The sequence below is a fragment of the Carassius auratus genome, chromosome 48 (assembly GCF_003368295.1).
Source record: "Carassius auratus strain Wakin chromosome 48, ASM336829v1, whole genome shotgun sequence".
Taxonomy (NCBI): Eukaryota; Metazoa; Chordata; class Actinopteri; order Cypriniformes; family Cyprinidae; genus Carassius; species Carassius auratus.
Window position 1 is genome coordinate 1,356,510 of NC_039290.1, and position 25,750 is coordinate 1,382,259.

The 25,750-nt window shown below is 39.8% G+C and overlaps 1 protein-coding gene across 1 annotated transcript; it reads right to left on the reverse strand.

The window, feature by feature from the left end:
* Window positions 1-1,661: 1,661 nt before the first annotated feature.
* Window positions 1,662-25,750, reverse strand: LOC113065448 (serine/threonine-protein kinase WNK2-like). Its single transcript, XM_026236689.1, has 22 exons — window positions 25,577-25,750; window positions 24,996-25,216; window positions 22,490-22,647; window positions 21,973-22,061; window positions 21,672-21,891; window positions 20,865-21,189; window positions 20,653-20,759; window positions 20,248-20,469; window positions 15,879-19,079; window positions 15,370-15,410; window positions 15,142-15,271; window positions 14,932-15,048; window positions 14,728-14,829; window positions 14,453-14,501; window positions 14,082-14,234; window positions 12,284-13,878; window positions 11,503-11,758; window positions 8,630-8,712; window positions 7,665-7,960; window positions 7,345-7,580; window positions 5,428-5,609; window positions 1,662-4,251 (listed from the first exon to the last, which is right to left on the reverse strand). The coding sequence occupies exons 1-22, from the start codon at window positions 25,696-25,698 to the stop codon at window positions 3,775-3,777; spliced, it is 8,382 nt and encodes a 2,793-aa protein (XP_026092474.1). The 5' UTR covers window positions 25,699-25,750; the 3' UTR covers window positions 1,662-3,774.

Below are 25,750 nucleotides of genomic sequence, written 5' to 3' on the forward strand. Positions count from 1 at the left end.
ACTGGGTTTTATTGTCATCTTTATTTATCCATGACAGACCTAAACCAGCCAAGGAGCCAGCACTAAAACCATAGCATAGAGACTGTATAAAAACAGACTAAAACACATTCATTACCTCTGTCCATGACAGCCTCCCCCACTTTTAAAATAATTTTGTATATTATGTTATTATATATTATATTATTATAATATATAACATGTCCACTCTGATTGGTCAGTTTAGTTTTTTTTTCTTCTCATCGGTCGTTATTCATGTCGTGATGAAAACTTGCTGTAGCTACTGCGTGTGATAGAAAATACGATACCGTGGTAGGCTATTTGCATTAGTTTATAAGACTATAATATGGTTCAATTAATTTGCTCTGATTTTACCGTTTTTTTTAATAAAAATTGACATTTTGAATTCACATTAGGCTATTAGAATTCTACAAATTTAGCTTTTTCAGAAATTTATTTATTTATAAATTATGGTAAATTTACCTTTCAACATGTGAAAAAAGTAAATAAGACACTAATATATTCTAGTGGACAGAAACGTTCCCCTCCCTATTTAAGGAATTATTTGCATACCCACTAAATAGCTTCCTTCAGGGCATTTAGTTATGCTAATTATAGAGGGTTGAGTGGTAAAACAGGTATCACACAAAAACTTCAGTCATGCTCTTGTCAGAGTCTCGCAGAGTTTCATGAGAGGGTCGTCATCCGCAGAGGGTCTTGCATGGGTTTCTTGTTCAGTGAAGAGCATTATTGTCCTCATGCTATGTCCACTGCTTAATCCCCCATTGATGCTTACAGACCGAGCTATCACAATAGGCACATTGTCAAGGGGTTTGGTGACTTCTGAACCCGCAGCAGAACATGCCTGATCTCAACAGAATGTCCACTGTACAGTAGTAAACACTCACATCTGAGAGAAGAGCAAATGCTCAAGATCACGCTTCATTATACATGCATTTACAGTTATGATGGCAGCAACTGGCTGATTCTACTTTTCTTAGTGCTTATTTTCAGCTTTCTAGAATTCTGGCTGACATGTTTCTTATTTAAAAGTCAGCGGGACATGTACTTTTTGTCTTTGCATTGGTGGCCTAAATTATCTTTGTCGAACTGTTCTTGTCATGTTGTGATTGTATACAGTTAAGAACACATACTCTCTGTTCTCCTATCAGGACACTTTTGAGACCTCTACCGGTATAACGGAATATTACAGTCACTGTATGTTGCGAGCAAATAAACTACCGTTCAGAAATTTGAGATCGGTAGGATTTTTAAAGAAATTAATACTTTTATTTAGCAAAGACCCATTATCTAAAATAAAAAGTGACAGTAAATATATTTCTCCAAGATAAAATAAATGCTATTTTTTAAGGTTCAATGCATCAAATAGTAATATGAATAATTAATATCAAGCAGCACAAACGGTTTGCAACATGGATATCGATAAATGTATCTCGTTAGCAGCAAATTAGCATATTAGACTGATTTGTGAAGGATCTTGAGTAATGACTGCTGGAAAAACAGCTTTACAATAACAGGGTTACATTATATTTTTAAATAAAATGGAATCAGTTATTTTAGGAATATTTTACAATATAACTGTTAAAAAAAATTTAACTTACAAAACATGTGCTTTGATGTAACCAAAAAATACGCATATCACCTTGATGTTTAACATGTGATGTTTATTTTTGATTAGTTACAAAACATAAATAGAATCAACAGTTGAATTAGTTATAATTTACAATAGCTAAATCACCAGCAATAAGTTTAGTCCTCTATAGATTATTTTCACTTAAATAACCTTTTAATTATTGGTGGTGAGTAAAGTAATTCTGTGTTCCCCCTGGTTTTACTGTACAGCTTTACCCACACATCACCTCCACTGTAGAAATGATTTGGCTTCTAATATTCCAAATGACTTGCACTGAATTAAATCCCCTCTAAAAAAAAAAAAAAAAATGTATATCATGCTGTAATCTTTAAACAAACATTTGGGGTAAAGTTGGAAGCCGGGGGAACTCGAGGAACTGTTTTAGGACCTGTGTATCACAGCTTTCTCAACACTGATCAGTACACAATTTTAATTATTTTTTAAAACCCTTCAAATACAAAAATAATGCTTTCTTTTTAGATTACATGTTGGTAACACTTCAGCAGAGGGTTATCTTTACATTTCCCATTTGTACGGATCAAATAGATAATGTTTTGAGTTTTCTTACACCCAACAGCCTTTATACTCACCACTGCTGTACTGTTGGTTTACTGCGAAGAGGTGGGTCTTGTCTTTAGGAAAATGACATGAAATACTGGAAACTGAATGATCACAACCCTCTGTTGGCAGCGGTCATGTTGACCTCTTTTTGTAACATCCACAAGTTCAAGCATTAGCACGATTCAAAAAGCTTCACAACACAAACCGGACCCTCATTCCCTGTGCGCTTTACACAATACATTCCACCCTATTTCTCTCACCCACTTGTTGAAAAAAGCAGGTTGCCTCATTCATACCAACCTTCCGTTACTTTTTCCAACAAAACATTAAAGAACACAGTCAGTGGAGGATGCAGTCTGACAACCACTTTATAAATCTTTAGTGGTCCGGCTGTACAACAGAGTTGCGTAGCTGCTGATTTAAAGGCTGGCCTCTGATATCTTGGTCTAGCTGAATCACATAAAAGCTTTATGGTCAGGAAAAATACACTGTAGAAAGGAAACCAATTTCTGGATGTTTTCTCAATCATTAATTTGCTCGGCAGTTATGTATATGTATATATAACATTTTCCACCAGAGTAGTATCTGATGTCAGATCCGATGAGGAATACATCTTTTTGCCAGCGTTTTGCATTCACTAAACGCAAACTCACAGTTTACAGATCACAGTTCGGTGTGCACGGAAGCACGTTCATACGGGACTGTGCAAAAATACACAAGAACAAGAACAAGCTGCATTTACTTCACTTGAGCTGTCCAAACAGCCGCCTAGTCTTGCACTCTTCACCATGGGAATAATGTTAATAGTGTAAACCTTGAATGTCTGCTAAAACAGAGAGGAAAATACTGCAATCACATTAGCTAGTTTCATTTGAAACCAAATGAATATATATTTTTTTTCAGAATCAATTGCAGGATCTTGAAAGGAATTAGTCAATGGCTATTTGTTACTCTAGAAAAAAATCTCGGCTAAATCTAAAACGCTACGTTTTTTTTTTTTTCATCATAAAATATAATACATGAGGAGCATGCCTTATCCGTGCACAGCGATTGTTTTCGTAGCTACGATGATGGTTGCAAGGTTACCATGCTCTGCGTTGGAACATGCGATCGATCCCGCCGCCGGCTGAATCTGTTGTGCTCTATAAAGATGGTGCGTCGCTGCTGACGTCTGGTTGTTGTTGTCTTTTCTGTGCGTATATATATAAAAAAATATTTCGTTTAAGCTATACAGATCCATGTCACAACAACACAGAAAAGATGGATTTAAATATCAGTTACTAATTGCACTTTTTAAAATCCACTGATAAATAAAAACAAAGAGGATCACCTCATGTCAAAAATGTCTCTATATAGGGGAAGTTTAGGACCCAACTAAGTCAGATAGAAAACTTGATGGTGCAGAAACACACAGAGGATATGTTTTGAAAAAATGCAACACAAACGCACGCTCACACAAACACACTACAGTATTTATACACCCCCATACCCACACACACCAACACGCAACTGCTTGATACTAGTGTCCTTCCTGTACAAGATGTACAGCGGTGTCCATCTTCTCACTGCTGTCCTAAAGGAAGGGTGGATGTGGAGTGTTTGGGGTGATGTTTGGCACTGGGAGGCAGAACGGAGGTGGAGCAGGAGGAAGAGGAGCATGACGAGGAGGAGCTAGAGCAGAAGACGGCGTCTTGATTGGCGGTGGGGGCAGAGGCGGCTGTGATGCTGGTGGTGGGGGGCAGCGGAGGCCCCGCTGCAGTCATGAGGGAAGGTGCACTGGGCACCGGGGGCTGGGATCCTGACAGGATTGGGACCTGCTGCGGGTGCAGGGGAGATGGGCTGTACCGCAGGGGCTGGAGGTGCAGGGCAGGTTGCAGATGCATGTTCTGCTGTGATAGAGGAGCGATGGGAAATTGCGTTGGAGGCGGCTGAGTTTGTTCACTGATGGTACTATACGGGGAAGGAGCCATCGTAGACATGCTGACTGATACTGGAGCAGTCAAAGGGGCTCCGGAAAACCAACCCGATGAAGCTGTTGTCTGCAAGATAGACACATTATTTACATTTGAGTTTTATTATTACAAATAACGATTAATACAGATGATTCCAAAAGATTGAGATTGTGCGTGTATATATATATATATATATATATTGTAGTTAACTAATACTAACTATAAATCTATAAATATAATAACGGTAACTAAATATATTAACTGAAATGACACAAACAAATCTTTAAACTTATTTGACTTAAAACTTAAAGAGCATATCAAATGTAGGGCAGGACTTGATTTTGTCTGGATCATAGAACATTTTGTCACTTGCTATGATCGTTTCATGAGAGTGACACGGTTGCTGGAGAGAATTGAAGCTCTTCAGGCCAATGGACAACCTCATTGCCCAGCCCTTGCATCCATATGTGTTTCATTAGGTTTTGTTTTGGAAACGTTTGATTGAAAATTACAAGTACACTGGCAATGGTACATTTTCTCAAATCACTGAGAGCGTTATATGCATATTAAACATTCAGCACAGCATTCATCTCATTTACAGCACCAGCTTTCAGCCATCACCTTTCAAATCACTGTCAGACTTTAAATTGCCTCTAGTGGGAAATGTTCTGTTATTATTTAGATTCCACAGGTTTAGTTGTCATGTTGCTGTGAAATTAAAGATTTTTCGGTGGTTTGTTGTTGATTCTTCATGGTGTGCTACTCACTCCTGGGTGTCTTTTATAAAAAGGCTAAACAAGCATGATGTTATGCACACAATATCTTTTTACAGTTATGTACTTTCATACTGTTATAAATGGGGAGAGAGGATCACCCTGTGAATCTAAGCACAGTTTACATTATTGCTGCATGATTTCTAGCAAGCACTTTTCACTAGTGGTCTTAAGGTGCAGTTATGATTACCATTGTTCAGTACATTTTCATGGGCAAAATTCAGTAATTTCAATAGAAATGCATGCAATCTGATTTCGCAACGAGTTCAATTTTGGTACCACAAATTCTTTGATGCCTGGTTTGAAAGAACTTCTGTGTGAGCCATGCTTTATAAATCACCACACTATTAACAATAGACAATGGACTTTTTTAGCCTGCATAATTTCGCACAGCTTTTGAACAGCACTGTATATAACAGAAAAATATTTGAACCCATATGGGCTAGTCTACATATGCACGTTTGAGAGATTTGGTTCATGTATGCTTTACCTCAGTGGTCTGGCCCCATCCGCCAAACTCCTGCACTTGTTGGATCTGTTTGATTTGATTCAGTGAAGGCTTGGGCTGGACTGGGCAAACTGCTTCTTTTGACCACTCATCAACAAGCTTATGCAGCTCATCTGTGAATGTGCTCTTTCTATTGGCAGAACCCTGGGCTGAAGGACTCTGGTCTGAAAACAAAAATGAGACAACTGTTAAATAAAAATGCCATTCCTCAGATTAATTCTCAGTGATTAGGGAATTGTTAAACATTTTTTTTAAACATTTTTGAAAGAAGTCTCGTATGCTTTCCAAGGCTGCATTTATTTGATTTATTATTTATTTGATGACAATACACCAAGATCCAATTTAAAATAACTTTTTTTTTCTTTTTTTCTTTTTTAATATTTTTTTTAAATGGAATTTATTCATGTGATGGCAAAGCTGAATTTTTAGCAGCAATTACAGTCTTTAGTGCCACATGGTCCTTCAGAAATCATTCTGACATGCTGATTTGGTGCTGAAGAAACAGTTGTGTTACGTAATATATTTGTGGAAACCAGGATTCCTTAATAAATAGAAAATTTTAAAGAAAAGCATTTATTTTAAATAAAATAACTAACTTTTGGTCAATTAAATGCATTCTTGCTGAATAAGTCTTTATTTCTTTTTTTTTTTTTAAAGGGGGGGTGAAATGCTATTTCATGCATACTGAGTTTTTTTTACACTGTTAAAGAGTTGGATTCCCATGCTAAACATGGACAAAGTTTCAAAAATTAAGTTGTACATTTGAAGGAGTATTTTTGTTCCCAAAATACTCCTTCCGGTTTGTCACAAGTTTCGGAAAGTTTTTTTCGAGTATGGCTCTGTGTGACGTTAGATGGAGCGGAATTTCCTTATATGGGTCCTGACGCACTTCTGCCGGAAGAGCGCGCGCTCCAGTATAGCGAGGCTGAGCAGCACAGACATTTCACTGATCAGAGCGATTCACTGATCAGAGCGAGAGCGTCGCGAAAAGTCACAAAAGGAGTGTGTTTTTGGTTGCCAGGGCAAGACAACCCTGCACAGATTACCAAAAAAAAAAAAAAAACAGCATTAAGGGACCAGTGGATGGAGTTTATTTTTACAGAGCATCAACCGAGTTGTGCAAGTGTTTTTGTTTGTTCCCTGCATTTCGAAGATGCTTGTTTTACAAACAACGGCCAGTTTGACGCCGGATTTGCGTATCGTTTATTTCTTAAGGATGATGCAATCCCAAGGAAAAAGGGTCACGATCGTGTGTTGGAACTGCAGCCGGTGAGTAAAACTGCTTCAAATATCTCTGCCTCCTTGTTAGTGCGTCCCCTCTCATGCCAGAGACCCGGGTTCTAGCCCCGCTCGGAGTGAGTCGTTGCTGCTGCTGCTCTCGTTCAGTTTCAGCCTCTGGATCTGATTCTGGATCATAAATAAACGGCTGAATCTGACTGTAAGCCATGGTTTGTTTTGGATGATGTTTTTTCTTCACGGTAATGTCACAGCTTCCACATGCTCTCAACGCAAAAGCCTACTGGCGCTCGTGATTCTTTAGCTCTGCCCACACGTCACGCCTCCAGCCGGTCGTGTTTTTCTGGGAAAAATCGGTACGGCTATCTTTCTCTTATGAATATAATAAAACTAAAGACTTTTTGGATTTATGAAGGATGCAGTACTACTCTATAGGTACTCAAGATTAACAGGATATTGAGTGAAAACGAGCATTTCACCCCCCCCTTTAAGCTAATTAATATTTTTATTCAGCAAGTATGCATTCACTGATCTTTAACTTTTGAACAGTAGTGTTTTATTATTTTGATTATGTTCTAAAGCTTTAGTACCTCTATTAGCGGTCAGTGATGGGGTTTTGCTTATTCATAACTCTCTCTCTCTCTAATATAGCAGTACTATTACCTTGGTGTGTGACTCCGTTGTTATCCATGTGAGAGTGGGGTCGGGGCCGAAGCCTGGCTTTGGCGGGTCGGGGTCTACGCGGGGAGATGGCAAGGGGTGCGGTGGGCAGAGGAGAGGTCCGTGGCAGCGTCATGGACAGAGGCAGTCTGTGGTCTTTAAGAGAGCGGAGCTGCTTGTACAAATCCTGCAGCTCTCTGTTCTGCTGTGCCTGCAGGGACACCACCTCTTTGATGTGTCTACAAATATAAAAGAGAGGAAGCATCAGTATGAGAAGAGAGGAAAAGACAAACAGCACTACAGAATAGAATAACTTCTCTCACTTCTCTCTCAGCTTGTGCAGTTCTCTCCTCAAATCTTCATCCTCCACCTCGCTCTCATCGTCACTGCTGCCCTGAGGCAAGTGTGCATGACTTCTGGGTGCTGTAGCATCTTTTCCTTTAGATTTTCTCCTCTCACGCTCAAGGTCAGGTGAAACGGGGGAGCTGTCCGTCAAATGCTCCTCACTCTGTTTGGCCTGGGAGACTGAGAAACGCCCAACTTTTCTTTGTGTGATCCCTTCGCTTGGTGCAGCTTCCTGTGTTGGAAGGGGCTCTGCAGACTGGGACACTGGAATCACCTATGAGAAAAGAGAATGGGAACAGCTGATACTTCACTTCAAGTTTAAATTATATGTGTCAACTATAATCACAAGAAGAGTAATTAAAACAATCATGGCGAAAGCAAATTATTATTGCTTTTATATACACTGCTTTTACAAAACTCTTTCTACAAAATCCTAAAAAATGTATGTTTAAAATTGATAGTTTATAAATATAACCAATAATTCCAGTATTTCCAACACCGATAATTAGAAATGTTTCTTGTACACCAAATCAGCATCTAGATTCTGCATCTACTGTAGGCAATCTAGATTTGTAATTATTAATGTGGTTGCTACAAATACGTTTATGCATATTTTGTATATTGATGAAACTATCCAGAAAACACTACTCATTTAGCTGGTGTAAAGGAGACAGATGTGTGTGACTTCACTATTTCCCATCATTCTTTTTGTCTGCATAACAATATACATAAATTCGACACTTAATGTACATGATTTGATTTTAATTATCACAAGAACTAAAAATCCACATTTGTCAGTTGGTGAAAAAAAAATCACAGTCATCTAATTTCCCCACCAACAAAAATCACACATACAGAGAATATGGCTTTGTCTCTATATTTAAAGTTCTTCATTTCTGACAAGCTACTGGAAAGGAGAATACTTAGTGAATAATGGCAGTACCTGGAAACGGCCTCTGCGTGAGCAGGGTTGGTCATTTGTACATGCCTCCCTCTCCTCCTTCATCCCCTGGCTCAAGTTGCCATCTTATCAGAAAGAATAAAGAGAGAGAGAGATGCAAAGGCGAGGGAAGACAACGACAACAGTAAAATGAAAAGAGAACATAAAGAAAATAGTGTATTTGATATTGAAAAAGAAAACAAATAAGCACACAAAAAAGACAAGACAAACACAAGAGATACCACAGACACAGAAAGGTGGCATTAATAACTCAAGTACACAAGAGGTCTTTGCATCCATGCATGTTCACATGGTAAGATTAGAGTCAGCATGGCAAATTACTGGCAGTCAGTGGACATGAATGTGAATATGGTTATCATCTCAAACGTCATGCTGAGTGGATGAAGAGTGTGATGGGGAACGGGTGTGGGGAAGGGTGGCAGGGAGCAGTTTTAACAAACAGTAAAACACAGTTCACTCTGCAGTACAACTTCTAAAACATTAGAGAATAATAAACACAAGTAATATGCCCCCATCCATCCACACTCACACGATTGCATTCATCTGTCAGCTTCTAATATCACTGTCTGGAGTGCAACAGTGATACCAGTCAGCATGTGTGAATTATCTACATCTACTGTGTGTTCAGAGTGTGTATACAAAAACATTCCAGGGTCTATTTCTAGTTGATGATGGTCTTAATGTGCTTTTCATGATACACAAAACACATATACACTGATACACATGCGGGAAATGTACAGTCTGTCAGACTTAAACTGCTGAAAACTATTGCTCTGTTGTTTTGGATTGATGCTACAGTTTATTACATTTAGGGTATGTTAGGAATGGCATACTGCCGTATTACTCATACCAAATATATATATATATATATATATATATATATATATATATATATATATATATATATATATATATATATATATATATATATATATATATATATATATATATATATATATTGCACTGTATGCAAATGTTTATTATTCATGGAACGTCCAGATAAATTAGTACAAGTAATTGATACAGTATTCCTTTTAGTGTGCTCTGTTTGTATGCAGCACATTTTGGTGACTACTTAAATATCTATGTATATATACTGTGCACAGAATGCAAATGTCCAGTTTTTATGGAATTAAATAAAATCAATAACTATTTTATTACCTTTTAACACATTCATGTTTTTCTCACGCATGATTAGACTGCCATTTTTTACTACAAATTTAGAGAATTTAATTTTGAGGTGCCACTGAAAAGTTGAGGGTCTATAAGATTTACAAGGCAGCATTTATTTTACAAAAACAATACAGTAAAATCATGAAATATTATTACAATGTATCTAATTTAATTTATTTTGAAATGTGATATATTCCTCTGATGAAAGCAGAATTTAAGTCATTTAAGTCATTACTCCAGTCTTCAGTGTCACACAATCCTTCAGAAAAATATAATTCTTTCAAAAATACTATCTACTAGTTTTCTACTATGCTGATTTAATGTTCAAGAAACATTTATTTTTATTGTTAATAAAATATTACAATTAGATATAAAAGAATAACTATTTAAAATTTATCAGGGCATACTTTGAATCATTTCACATGCTACTTTTTCAAGGACAGCAGTATGCTAGTACTCTATTCCAAACATACCCATGGACATGCAAAAAATCTACCCAGGTTGGAAAGAACAGGATATTATCTAAAGCAGTGGTTCTCACTTCCACTCCTCGCATACCACCGCTCTGCACATTTTGCATGCATCTCTTATCACTTCAGACGTTTGTTCTGTAAGTGCACTGCAAAGTGGACATTGTAGGATATTCTACCCCATTCTGATCCCAATTCAAAGGAACTGTATATGTTCCATTCAAAAGGCATTAAAGTGCGCTTTAAATATTATTTATTTATAGAGGTACTTTATGTCACAGTTCTCTAGTAAGTTTTTTCTGCGTCTGTGTTAAATAAAAGATGTATGCAATATATGCCGAGCGGTGGTATGTAAGTACTGGAATTGAGAACCACTGATCTAAAGCTCTGGGAGAAATAAAAAATCTTTATCTGAAAAATAGACACTAAAATGACTTACTTGCTAAAGCTTCGGTGTTAATGGTGCATAAAATGTCAATTCTAAAATGTAATGTGGCCAGATTAATTTCTTTATATTAAAAACAGCTGTTATTTTTGCATTAGAACGGTCAGAAACCTATTAATAATATGTATTGTGGTATCTAGTTTCATGCCTCTTCATTTACTAAACAAATAATAAAATGAACAGGTGCAAACTTCACACTCTGGCCCATGTCGCTTGTAAACAAATGTGCTATTTTGCGATTGCAGGTGCTCTGGGTGAGTGAAGCAGGGTGCAGGAAGGTGAGGGGCGCAGGCACTGCAATACTGCACTGCATACGGTGGGACTGGAGACTCAGATCCAGGTGCGAGGCACAAGGGTCATCCCTCTTCATCTAGATTCTCTCCCCTTTCTACACTCCTCTGTTCTTACCCCTGGGTAACCCATGCAGACAAAACGAAAAGGAGGCTACAACACAAATGTTAATGTACAGCAGAGCAATTCACTTAAAACAAAAATAATGGCAAGAAAAATGTATGGCTAGGTGATGTAATGATTTCAGTACAGACTAAACACAGCAACAACCATGTCTCCACGGAAGAACTATTAGGATTAATAATTAATTATTAATTCTAACAGTATTTTTACCAATTAAGAAATCCCTATCTAGCAAGGTAAGAGTCAGCTACATTCATTTGGCTACATTATATTTAACCTAAGCATTTGTTTTAGGTCAGTGCCCACCCACACCCCTCACTCGCTCTCTCTTGCGCGCTTCCTGCGAACACTACCTTGCTGGACTCTGGGCTTCTTGAACAAGCTGGCGGAGTGGCGCAGTTTGCATGCCCAGCTTTTGAATTTGCGAGTCCAGGATTTCTTGCTAACAGGATTTCTGATACTAGGACATGTCAGGTTTAGGCCAAAATATCCACCTCCTTCATAGTGCTGCTGCTGCTGTTGTCCAGGCCACAGGGGGACCGGCGGCTGAGAAGAGGAAGGCAACAGAACATCTCCAGGAGTGGAGCTTTCAGTGAGGGAAGGGGGAGCCTGGACATCACACGTGAACAAGAGGAGGGAAACAAATTTAAGAAGTGCGGAGAAATGCCTGAAACTAATCTTAAATAAATTACACCATAATTTTTGAAACATTTATACTGTTTTCAAGAAAAGTTATACTGAATGACTCTAAACAAGTCATGTGAGATATATATTAAGTTATATTAAGTTAATTTTTTAGAATCTTGAATAAAATAATATTAAGTTTTAGAGGAGTCACTCCAAAAATCACATTTTACATCCTGAACTAACCCAGTCTTTGTCTTGTCATAAAAAAAAATGTATAGGAAAAAGTCATAACATTTGTTATCTACAAACTTTATTATTTTAATGAACTGTTTTTCCCCCCTTACATTTTCTACTTTATCCTCCTGCACAAAAAGGAAAACTAAATGAATTTTATTGTAGACATAAAAAAAACAATTATTATAGAAGAGGTGTAATTTAATTGGTTTTTAAATAAAATAGCATCATGTCATTTATCTGTTTTTAGTGAGATAAACACACCCTACTTACACTTATGAATGATTCACTGGGTACTTTTGGGGATGCAGGCTCCTGTGGAGGGGAAACGAGAGAGCAAGGAGGGGATGTAGCGGAGAAGGATGAGGCAGGCTGATGTTGCACAGCAGACGGGATCGTCTCCTCCTCACCTGCTCTCTCCCGCTCTCCATCCGGAGAGGTAGAGGAAGAGCGAGGGGTGGTGGAGGACGTGGTGGAAGAGGTGGAGTGAGGGGAGGTGTCTGAAGAAGTTGCAGGAGGAGCGGAGAATGTGTTGGGGGGCTCTGAAAACTCGTCCACTCCGGTGGAGGCCACAGCAGATCCCGAGGTGGAGCTGGGGGCAGGAGCAGAGCCGCTGGTGGAGCCACTTCCCAGGGCTGCCCCACTACCACTGTGTTCCTGATACAGAAGAGTCCTCAGCTTCTCATCCAATGTCTTGATCCGGTTGTCCACAAACTCAATTTTGGGTGGGCCTTCACTGTCTGACTCCGCTACCGAGGAGGGCTGGGCTGGAGAGGGTGTGAAAGTGTGGGAGAGGGCAGGGGGAGCCGTATCAGACAGCGGCAGGGGTGGGAGAGACGTGTCCGAAGAGGGATGGGGTGGGGCGGAGTGGCTGACGGTGTCTTCACCTGTGGACAGCTCAGACTCCGACTGCTGGATAGACGCTTGCTTCTGTACAGCCGGAGGCACTGCTGTTTGTGTCATAGGCACCATATCATGCGGTACCTGCTGAAATAACATCTGCGTTTGCTCAGCGGGAAGCTGCTGTGGGATCACTGGTTGAAATGGAAATGTTGAGGGATCCTGGGTTTGGAGGCCATGCTGTAGATGCATGGTCAGTATCGCTGTGGTTTCTTGAGACATATTCTGTTCTACCTTGTGCTGTTGGATCTGCTCAGCAGTGGCTGTTTGAAGGCTGTGTTGCTGTAAGAAAGCAGCGTGTTGCATTGCCGGCTGTTGAGTTTCAATTGGTACTTGTTGGTGAGGAACCTGCTGAACTTGGGCAGCTGAAAGACCTCCCTGCGAAGGTGCCGTCTCCATTGGCATTGGCTGTGATAGTGTTTTTGACTCACTAGGCTGGAGTATTGGTGGCTGTGGAGCGACTTGGGACACTGGCTGTTTCTGAGCTTGTTCAGTGGTGGCCATTGCTGACTGTAGTGCCTGGGTTTGTTGAAGTACATCTGGTGCCTGCAAGGGTGCAATCTGGGTTTGTGGTACAAGTTGCGGTGAAGGATCAGCGTGGCTCATTAGCGATGCTGAATGAGTCCCATAAATAGATAAGGTAGAGGGGGTCTGTTCACCCTCACCTTTAACTGCAGCTTTTCCTTGGTCCACGCTGGAGCCAATGAGGGTCGCGACTGCAGGGAAAGGAGCAGCAGAGGTGCTGGAGGCCATGACAGGTATTGGGCCTGCAGTCAGGGTAGCAGAGGAGAGTTGCTCTGCTGTTGGCAAGGTAGCGGGTGTTAAGTCTTTTTGGGCAGCAATAACCAAAGCTGACATGGATGCAGGAGCTGACACAGTAGAGATTGGAGGAGAGGATGCAGACAGTGAAGAACTTGGGGAAGTTGCTATCCCAGGAAAAGACTCTGAGCGCTGAGGGTTCTCATGATCTGATAATACATTAGACAGAGAGTAGAATATTCAATAGTTGTCAAGATAATCATTATTCATATTAATTATCGTCACTATATCTCTATTTTAATAGAAAGCTAACAGAATGAATGTTCTCAATCCATTTCTAGTTTGGATTACATACTGTAGGTGATTTCAATTTCAAATTTCATTCCAGGCCGAAAGTAATGTGCATCTCTACCTTTCTCTGTTTCTGTGGACTTGGGGACTCGGGTCTCTCCCACTGGAGGGGGAGTAGAAGCTCCCTGGTTGGAGTGTGAGTCACGATGGCGAATAGTTTGGTTAATGAAGAATCGCCAGCGACCCACTGGGGAAGACTGAGGGGCTGAATCCACTTTGGCAAATGGGAGAATAGCACAGAATTATTTATTTTACTACTACCTGTAATAACAGTGTAAAAATCAACAGGTCTTGGGTGCTAAACATTTTATCTTGATCAAGATAAAAAGATATAGAAGTTACAAAGTTAATGCAAAGTTAACCTTTCCCAACTTTAACCCTTTACATTATTCTTCTGCTTTATTAGTGAGAAGATCAGATTGTTAAACTCACTTGTTGCACTGGATGGGGTGCTCACATGGAGTTGCTCTAAGGACCCAGTCTGAGACAAATACAAAATTAGATTATAAATAAACCAAACATACACTAGTTTTTAAGTAATTAATACTTTTATTCAGCAAAGATTCATTAAATTGACCTTACAAAATTCCATTTTAAACTTTCTATTCATCAAAATACATTAAAAAACAATACTTTATCTTTCATAAAGAAAAAAAAAAAACAGAAAAAAATGACAATTTCCAACAATAGAGTTGTGAATGAAAGACCTGTGAGTGAGTGCTCAGTATTCCTTGAGCTTTCTTCACTATAGTTCTCAGCTCCTCAACAAATTTCTCTTTCTCCGGCTCAAGAACAAAATCCTCCTCCACCTACACAAAACACATTGTTAAGAAATTAACTAGCGTAGACAAAAATTATTTTAATTTTCTCAAAAAACAAATGAATCGTTCTAGCTGCTGAACACATTTCACCATATAATCTGCAATGTCCTCTGGTGCATCTCCTTCAATGTCAAACTTGAATGTGACCATCTTGTTGCTGTGAGTCTCCAGCTGACACTCTACCATGTTGTCCCCTGTGCCTGAGACCTACAACACAGAGTAGATGTTTATAATAGGATTCAATTTATTGGAATAAAAAGTGAAGTGCAGAAAATATTATGAATATTGTCATTTACATACCTGCAACATGCTCAGTTGAAAGTGAGTTTTTTCAGCTTTTTGACAGGATGATCTCCTCTGAGATTTTACCTTATCTAGTTTTCCACTGGCCCACATTGATTGGGCCTCATCTCCATTGGCAGGAGCAGAGCTAGATTTATAAAAGATGTCAAACCAATCTTGTTAAATGTATTACAAAAATTCAAATAAGAAAAAAAAAGTCAAATAAGAATACACGCAACTGCTTACCCTGATGAAGAACCCCTATTGGCCGACTGATTGAGGCTCTCCTGTTAAGCCAGAGGAAAGACAAACAAACAAATACACAAGAACGACCACATACCAACAGAAAAACAAAAAGAAAACAAAAGAGAAAATTTCAAATATGTAATAAGTTATACAAATAAAAAAAATACATTAAAAAATACATAAGAATAATGGCAGAGAATGTGGAAACCAAAAAAAATAAATAAAAATAAACACTATTAAGATTAAATTGTAAGTCTGATTTTTGCAAATTGAACTTTGGTTTTGCAGGTGTTAAGAAGTGTTAAAGTTGTGGGTCTTGCATCTCAGGTTAATAGAGTTAAAAGAGATCAATGTTTGTATGCCTACTACCCTTATTAACATGTTCTGCAGAATCCACACATGCACTTAAAAGGGTCACTTTTATATATTGCCATATTCACTGGTCAAAAATGTTCACTGCTATGGTGCAACACTGTATATCTGAAACTGATTTTAATTTGCTTTTGTACCTGAGCAATGCCCAGCAATGCAGTGTCGCTTTCTGCCAGTGAGGTGGTGGGCAACACAGATCCATTACAGTCACTGGACTGTGAAGCACTGACAGCAGGAGGGGAAGCAGGGATCATGTCAGCAGGCCTTGTCTGAGTTAGCTGTGCCTCCACTGTGACAGGAATTTCTGAAACTGGGATAGCTGGTTGTTGGGCTTGGAGTGTGGCAGAGGGCTGTAGGGAAGCATGAGATGGACTTGGGGGGATCTGTGATGGAATAAAGGTAGGAGGCTGGTCAAAACTCCCAGTAGCCTCTATGTGGGACTGCGTGTGCGTTTGAGCAGGAATGGTTGGTTTCTGCTGGTTCTGTGGGGAGGGTGGTGGACCCGAGACTACCTGACTGTACAGAGGTACTGTTCTAGCCTTTGTCTGAGGTACCTGACTGAGTGCAATGTGAATCGGGAGCATATGTTGGATTACAGGTTGTGGCTGACTAGGTTGTTGGTGGAGATCTTGTGGTAGGACAGCATTCAGTGGCAGAGGATGATGCACAGGTTGGGCCTGATGCTGATGGTGGAGGGGTTGCTGTTGCTGCACATGGTGGGCTTGAGGCAGCTGCGGCTCATACTGTTGTGTAGCCTGAGGTTGCACTGGAGGCATGGGCTGCATTGAGGCCACACTGACTGGTTGTTGCTGAGCTTGGATAACTGGGGGAGCCTGGGCCTGCATTTGAGATTGGTTTGTCTGTTGTAAATAGCATTGTGTTGATAAGGTGGCCATTGGGTTGATGGTAGGTGCAAGTGACACAGGAGACAGTACTGCTTGCTCATATTGTTGTTTCACAGATTGTGTGAGGTCTAGCTGAACAGACTGGATGGTTTGAGAAGCAACAGGTGCTTGAACATATTGTGTTGGTAGAAGTGTAGAAGCAGCCGGCACTGTAGCATGCACAAGAGGTGCAGGATTAGTTGACCCTACTACAGATTGGCACTGGAGAGAAGCTGCAGCTTGAGGTGGAACAAACTGAGATTGGGATGCAAGAGTTTGCCCTTGTGAGACCAATTGTGTTGGAGTTGGGACAAAAGAATGAATGGGTTGTGGTGTAGGAACCTGTGTTGGAGATGTGATTTGTTGGGTTGGTTGTGGAACTTGCAGCTGGCCTGCAATATGGCCTCCCATTGACTGCGGTGCAGGATGACTTTGAGCCTTCAAGGGTATCTGACCATAAATCGCAGGCTCCCCTTGATTTTGGATCTGAACTTGTGCTGAAGGTTGAGCTGAGATCTGTGGTGGTACCTGTTGCTGGATGAGTACTGGGGCTGGTAATTGACTAGGTATTTGAGCGCTAACCATTTTTGGTACTGCTTGAACAGGGGTTGGAACATGTAACTCTACCAGAGATGGTCTGTGCAATGCCTGTGGGACGACAGCTTGTTGCTGCTGAATAAAGACATGTTGCTGTTCAGTTTGTTGTTGAGCAAGATGGGGCTGAGGTTGTGGGGGCATCATTTGTTGAGAGTGCTGCATTTGGCTAATCTGCTGGGCCGTCTCCGTAGGCTGTGCTTTCCCTAGGGTTGCTTGCTGTTGCCCGATGTGATCTGCCAGAGTACCATGTTGGTCAAAATGCTGTTGCTGCAATAAAGCTTGTTGCAGTTGTTTTTCGGCTTGTTGTCGCTGTAATTCGATCTGGTGTTGTTGCATCAGAAGATGTTGATGCATCTGTGACTCTCTTTGTTGTATCAATGTCTGATGTTGCTGCTCTGTCTGCGGTTGCAATTGTTGATCTGTCGGCTTCTGTAGTTGCGGCTGTTGCTGGTGTAATATGGTTTGTTGCTGTTCGATTTGTTGCTGCTGTTGCAGCTGTAGCAGTACTTTTTGCTCTAACTGTTGCTGCTGCTGAATGAGTGCTTGTTGCTGCTGATGTTGTAAAAGAGCTTGCTGTTGCTCCAACTGTTGTTGTTGATGCTGTTTAAACAAAGCCTGCTGTTGCTGTTCTAATTGTTGCTGATGTAAAATAGCTTGTTGCTGCTTGAACTGGAGTTGCTGCTGTTGTTGTAGCAAAGCTTGCTGTTCCAATTGTTGTTGCTGCAGAAGAGCCTGTTGCTGTTCATGCTGCTGCTGTTGCAATAATGCTTGCTGTTGCTCCAGTTGCTGCTGTTGAAACAAAGCCTGTTGCTGTTGTATTTGCTGTTCCACCTGTTGCTGTAAAATGGCCTTTTGCTGCTGTTCAATTTGCTTTTGTTGCTGTAAAGCTTGCTGCTGTTGCTCGATCTGTTGCTGTACTGCCAAGTTTTGTTGTTGCTGCAGAAGAATTTGTTTCTGTTCAACTTGTTGCTGCTGCGGTGACTGAATATAAACTTGCTGTTGTTTCTCCATTTGATTTTGCAAAACAGCCTTCTGTTGCTGCTCCATTTGTTGCCTGATCAGAAGTTGCTGTTGTTGTTGCTCCATCAATTGTAATGGCTGCTGGATTGTTTGAAGTACAGGCGGCTGTTGTACAAAGGTCTTTACCATGTTCTGCTCTTGCGATTCAGCCATTTGTTGCAAATAAACTTGCTGTGCCTGTTGTTGCTGAGTCTGATGTTGATATTGTTCCACTGGGGGTTGTTGTACTGATGCCCGATGCTGCTGAACTTGCTGCTGTATCACAACTTGCTGTTGGGGTTTGCTTGCAGGTTGCTGTATGTACACCTGCTGATGTAGATCACTTTGCTGTGGGTTGGTCATTGTTTGCTGTTTCTGCTGTGGCAATGGGATATATGGCTGCTGAGATGCACTGGAATGTGTTGGCTGTTCCTGCAGAACCACCTGGGGTTGTTCTACATGCTGTGGCTGTTGTAACAAAACCGCCATTTGTTGAACATGATCTGTTTGCTGTGGCAACAATACTGTCTGGTGCTGAATCTTCAGTTGCACCGTTCCGGGCAATTCTGACATCACCTGCTGTTGCGTCTGAACTGTAGTTTGCTGGGGCAAAAAATCAGTGGGTTGCACAGGAGCAATAATAGTTTGGGTCTGCATAGGTGGTATTATGTTGCCTGCTGATGCTATAGGTTCTCCAGCTGGGATGGAGGATGTGTGGACAGTCATGGGTGCCTGGGATGATGCTGGGGGGATGTATGACTGTGACTGTACAACAGAACTATGGGGGGTGGAGACGTCAGTGGGTCTGGATTGTAACATTTGCGAGGATGTAACATCTGTTGAGTATGGTGGAAGGGGCTGGTGGGATATTATTTGGGAAGGTTGGATAGGCCAGAGCATGGTGTGGAGGAGTAAGTAGTGGTGGGAGAGACAAAAAGAGAGAGCAAGAGTAAGCATTAGTGCAGATCATTAATCATCCAAAGGAAACAAGATATTATGGAAAGCAAAAGATATGAAACAAGATTCAGCATGTGGAGTCATTAGGTTATTTCTACACTGTGTTGAGCCTACGATCAATGCTGTTTTTTGATTAAGAGGTAGCTGTATTCCAAAAATGAAGGCCATTAAATATGGTGTTTGTGTCAGCCCAGTCCACCACTAAAGCTGTACCCTAAAGGCCTATTCACATGGAATACAATTTTATATATAACATTTTTTTTTTTTTTTGAATGTCCACTGCAGTTTTGATTAGCTATGCAAACTTTTCTGAGAGTTTGAAAACCCCAAATTGTACTTTATGCAGTCAATTATTTGTTTTGATTTGTTGTTTTACTCCTAATGTGAATAGGCCTTAATTCAGAAATGTCTGAATGTTTCAAGAAATTTACGTCCATTCTGTAAACACTGTAGCTTTCCTTTAAATACTGGAACTCCTCTGTATACTTATTGTATTTTTTGACAAATGTCTTACTACCTAAAACCATAGATTTTTATGACAACAACCGGTACTACAATATAATTATAATTCAAGGATTGAATACAGCATTTAAATAAAATTTTGCTTGGTTTTACAACAATTACCAGCTCATATGGTTCAGCTTATAAATGAACTAAATTTTGCAGTAGAATTCAACAAAAAGTGTTCTCTGAACCTAACATTACAATATAGGTCAATGAACATCATGTAACTCAGCACTTGACCTAAATCAAAGTCACAGACTGCACAGAGAGATTCCTGAGTGGAAATTCAATTCAGTATTTCAGTAATAGAGTGCCTTGTCTACATATGTTTACTGACAATAAATGGCATATAAAGTTACTGCAACTGACAAAAGTCCCAAAATATGAGGGATGAAATACTCTAGCAGTCCCTCAACATATTCCACTTAAATAAGATTTGGCACTGAGTGTATCAAGTCTCCCTGGATTGATTTGTTTTAGATATCAATTGCCATGTCCAGTGCAAGAGTGGACCAAGAGAATAGGAAAAACACAAAGTATAGCTCGACACAAGGGAGACATTCACCTGGGAATATTGTTGAGGCACACTTAATGGGACCTGTGATGCCATAGTGACTGGCTGAATGAAAGTCTGTGCCACTGGAATATTAGGAGCCCCACCACCACTTTGGCCCATGGATATCCCAGATACCCCTCCATTTTGGCCAACAGGCACATTTGGAACCCCTCCGCTCTGACCAATAGGGAGCAGCTGGGGGTGAGACATAACCCCTGCTCCTTTCACTCCCTAAATAAAGAAACACTTCTTATCCGACCAAAGTGTATATTCACACAAAATGATTAATTTTTTTGTACTGAACATCAAAGGTTTCAAATGAGCAAGAAAGGTGGTGTCTCAGCAGCTGGGGGTGTATAGATAAAAAGTTTATGAACAAAGTATGAAACCGTTTTCTGAAATAAAAGTACTTACAGATGTGCCAGTGGGGTAGCTGGTTTGAGCATGAGCACATTGGTTCCCTGTCTCGGGTACAGAAAAAGCTTGGCTTTGGCCACTGACAACAGGAAGACTCTCACCCTCTGAATATGGAAAAGCAGAATGCCAAATCAAAATTACATAGAATATTTGCTAAAAGTGCCTGTTAGATCCTATTCATAAATTGTGATTCATACTGAATTGTGCACCTGTGAGGCCCAATGCAGTGCCTTGTTGTTGGACATGTTGGTCCACTTCCGGAAGCTCCTCTGCTTCGCCCTGACCCCCAGCAGCTGCAGCAGCTCCTGTGACTTGTGAGGAGTTGGTGCCAGAAGGCTGGACATAAGAAAAGGAGGAGGTTAAGACCGAGGAGTCACGGCGCTCATCCAGACTTTGCTGTTGTTGTTGTTGCTGCTGCTGCTGGAGGAGCTGCTGTTGCCGCCTTTCACGGGACTTCTTAATTAGAGTCACCCTGTCTCTGATGGACTTGCCCACCACCTTAGCATCACTTTCATGGAAAAAACCAGACTTCACCTATAAAGAGGCAATAGAATTGCAGCATGAGTAAAAAGGATAAAAGATCAATAGAAGGGAGAACAGAAATTATGTCTAAAAGGGATAGTTCACCCAAAAATGAAAAATCTGTCATTATTTACTCGCCCTCATGTTATTCCAAACCTGTATGACTTGATAAAGAATTTTTAATAGAGAAAAATTGTTTTATAAACAGGTTAGTGCTTAGTTGGGGTCACTTCATCTACAGCGATATCGTTGACTTGATTGCAAATAAATGCTATTTAAACTGAACCGAGATGACATCACTGAATTCAATGAATTCTATAATTTTGCATTATTGACACACTGTTTTCCCAATGAATGTTGTTCAGTTGCTTTGACGCAATGTATTTTGTTTAAAGCGCTATATAAATAAAGGTGACTTGACTTGCTACAGTAATGACATTTTTGGGTGAACTTTTCCTTTAAAAAATGAATTTATAGATTTATACGTTTCTTACCATCTCTAGTGCGACCTCTTCAGCACTATCATTCTCCAAGTCGTAGCTGAACTCGATGGCCTCGTTGTCTTTGTGCTTGCCTTTGAGTTTCTTTGGGTCTTCTACCCAGATGCGCAGGGCGAGGCAGTCTATGCAGCCTGTATCTTCTTCAGCAAGCTCCACACGCACACCGGTGTCCTCCGCAAAGAAGGCATGATTAAGAAGGTCTTTCACTGAGAGCCTGAGGGTGAAAAGAAAGAATTTAGATGACTTTGCATTCTCTCTTCACTTACAGAAGAACTCCCACTGTTTATGTGCTTACCGCTCTAATTGGTTTTGGCGAATACAGCACTCAATGATTTCTTTTACCTCAGGGTCATTTACTTTGTCAAAACTGGCAGGCTTGATACCCTGCGCAGAGAGAAAATAGTGTGAATCCCCGCCATGATTCACAAAACACCTGGATGTCATGTCCATACTGATTTAAAGTTATAATAAAAGATAAAAAGGGTGAATTCATTAAATTCACTAAATTCTTTAAACTAATTGACAGGTACATTTATTTGCATATGCCTAAACATCTTTGCTAAACAATTTGAATGGGTCATTTCCCAAAAGTACAGGCTGGTTTTGAGTGTCAAATTGTGGACTACCGCAATATGCAATACTTTACTTAGCGTGTACAGCACTGTAGCATCACTGTAATCTGGGGATCTGAACTGGCTCTTTAAAATGCTAAACGCACACTGGATTACACCAAGTGTCAGAATAAATGCTCAACATAATTTAGTGAATTCACCCAATAATAATCTACAAATTGATATTCATAAAAAACTCACACTAGTGACTTTGCGGTAGATCTGTGCAGCATTTTGGCATTCTGAATATGGGTACTCTGAGGTAGCCATTTCTAGCATGCACATGCCAAAGGCATAGACATCCACTGACTCGTCATAGTGCTCCTCGTACATCTCTGGGGCCATGAACTCTGGTGTACCTGAGAAATCAATGCAACATCCATTTGACATCCTGTCTCTTTTGACATCTTTATCATCTTTTGCTATTGTAAAAACTAAAGTCTGTTAAACTCATTTCTTCTTTTCTCCTTGACACAAGCCAATCAATGTGCAAGTAGTTAAATTAAAATTAAATTAATTAAAACTTTATTATCGCAATAACCTTGAAGTCTGAAGCCTATAAATGTACACCAACAATATGTGTTTTTTAACATATCACAAGGGCAACATGTTCAAACAATTTATCTCAGATTGCAAATCACACGTATATGACATGTGAAGCATTTAAAAAAACCCTAAACCAACTGTATCCCTTATTCTGGCTTGATCTCAAAACTTCTGAGATTCTAATGAAGGATTTCAGCCAATGCAAGCAGAAATCATCATCCATGCAGCACCCTAGTGCTCTCACAGATCATGCTAATCATGAGACACTTTGCAGAATCCTCTACATTATTAAGAATTGCAATAATTATATAATTTCCAATTATGCTGCTGCTACAAGCTTTCAGGTTTACCTTATTAAAGAGAACAGTATTATAGATAGATGTTCTGCTTCCCTTTTATGTTTGAACTAATTTGAAATCTGCCATGCTAACTTTCCTCTCAGCAAATATATATATATATATATATATATATATATATATATATATATATATATATATATATATATATATATATATATATATATATATATATATATATATTAGGGGTGTAACGATACGCGTATTCGTATTGAACCGTTCGGTACGACGCTTTCGGTTCGGTACGCGGTACGCATTATGTATACCGAACGGTTCGTTGGAGTAATTAATTATATTTGAAAAAAAAAAAAAAAAAGAGAGAGATAGAAATATAATGATATGCGTTCAACAAGGTAGCCCAATAACCCAAACAACGTAACAGGCAACGCCCCTGACACTCCCGAAGAAGAAAAAAACACCATCTTATATGTTTATGTTAGGCTACTCAGCAGGCGCTCGCTCACTCAGTACGCGCTGAAGGCTCGTTGCAAAATAGCCAATGCGTTTAACAGACTAGAAATGAGAAGATCCTCCAACGGGTCTGGTGTTTGGGTGCACTTTGGATTCCCTTTAAGCTATAATGGTGATGGCAAGAGAGTGGTGGATAAAAAAACAACGGTATGTTGCATCTGCAACATGACAGGGTACACCAGCGGGAATACAAAAAAAAAAAAAAAAAAAAAAAAAAAAAAAAAAAAAAACCCAGCGGGAATATCTGGGATATATGCGTCAGTACTATCTGGGAAAAGACGAAAAAAAGGAGAAACATGCACGCAGCAAACTATCCCTGCAGCATTTAGACACTATAGCTTACAGGGAATCCAACCCAAACACCAGACCTGTTGGTTATTTTAGGATCTTATATTTCTGGTCTGTTAAATGCATTAGACATTTTGCAACGAGCCTTCAGCGCGTGCTGAGTGAGCGAGCGCCTTAGGGGCCGTTCACATATCGTGCCTAAAAACGCGTGGAAAACGCTAAGCACGTCTTTCTCCTCCTTTCCAAAGCGCTCGGGCAGAAGCGCTCATGAGGCGTCTGTCTTTGCTAAGCAACAATGACGTGCTCTCTCCATGAGACGCGGAAATTTCAGCGAAGGATAAATGGATTTGCAGCTCTAAAAATCGCTTGCAGTAGCTCTGCTACTAAATTTATTTCAAAATTGCAATCCATATACAACTATGATCAGCTGTTCCTTCATCTTGGCTGAGCTCTCAACCTTGTTACGGGAAAGGATGAAGCTGATTGGTTGGTTCTTGTCACATGACCCGCGGTGCGCTTGCGGCATTCTGAAAAGTTGAGATGTTTTTACATTTTGCTGTATCTAAAACGTATCGAACCGAACCGAACCGAACCGTGACATCAGTGTATCGTATCGAACCGAACCGTGAATTTTGTGAACCGTTACACCCCTAATATATATATATATATATATATATATATATATATATATATATATATATATATATATATATATATTTTATTATTTTTTTTTTTTTTAAATAACTAGGTATTGATGTTTTTGTGTGCGCACACATTGCTGTCAATAATGTGGAACAGTGAACAGTGTCTTTTAGTGTTCTCCAGTGTGGCAATACAAATTAAGATTAAAACGATTTACGATAACGATAAAACGATAAATTAAGCCAAAAACGACTGAGGAAGCAAGAACAGACCTTTTCTTGGATTCTTGACAGACACTATTCAGGACAAGCATTTAACCAGAAGGCTATAAAGAGTTTTGAGGTCAATCACATATTCAAGAACATCTTTTACTACACACATGAAACTGAATGAAAGTTACAGACCTATCACACTTTTGGCAAACGATGTCCGCATGAGGGTGGCAAGGCCTAGGTCACCAATCTTTACTGAACCGGTCGGGCCCGTGATGAAGATATTGTCACACTTGAGATCACGGTGCACAATGGGTGGCGTGCGGGTGTGTAGGAACTGTAGACCCTTTAGGATTTGCCTGCACCAGCTGCGTAGAACCTTGGGCTTCATCACTTTAAAGCGCTTAAGGTACCTAAAGCAGAGAAAAGCAGGAAGAGGTTTTCACCCTAACCTCATGATGATAAAATGTACGAATTTTAACAGCAACAGCCTGAATGGGCCAAAAACTAAGAGAGTAACATTTTGCATCATACAGCAGCAAAAAAATATTTTAAGTCGCCCACATATTAAGACAGATTTACAGATTTGATCAAAAACTGATATGGCTATGGCTAATGCAACACATTAATCACTTACAGCTATTATACTAATCTATTGCAATTTTTCAAACAAATATTGCTACAAATTTATATAGGTGTATTATTTATTTAAAATGTAAAAAAAAAAAACTATGAAAACCATTAAATAAAGTCTAAAACGTAAAGATACACACGTTTTGAGCGTTCCTGAGGTCATGAGCTCAGTCACCAGGACAATGCACTTCTTGCCTCTAAGAACAGACTCCCAGGAGTCATAGAAACGCACAATATTGGGATGCTGTAGACCTTTCAGCATTTCAGCCTCCTCTTTAAAACGCTGCTGCTCCGCTTTGGTCAGCTTTCGATCC

What these genes read in the sequence shown, in the direction of transcription:
- LOC113065448 (XM_026236689.1), bottom strand. Translation starts at nt 25,698, where the DNA reads ATGCTGAAAGGTCTACAGCATCCCAATATTGTGCGTTTCTATGACTCC. An exon ending in CGCCAAAACCAATTAGAGCG is followed by an intron (nt 21,892 to 21,972) that starts GTAAGCACATAA and finishes TTTCACCCTCAG; the next exon opens with GCTCTCAGTGAAAGACCTTC. An exon ending in CATTGCTGGGCATTGCTCAG is followed by an intron (nt 15,411 to 15,878) that starts GTACAAAAGCAA and finishes CTGGCTTAACAG; the next exon opens with GAGAGCCTCAATCAGTCGGC.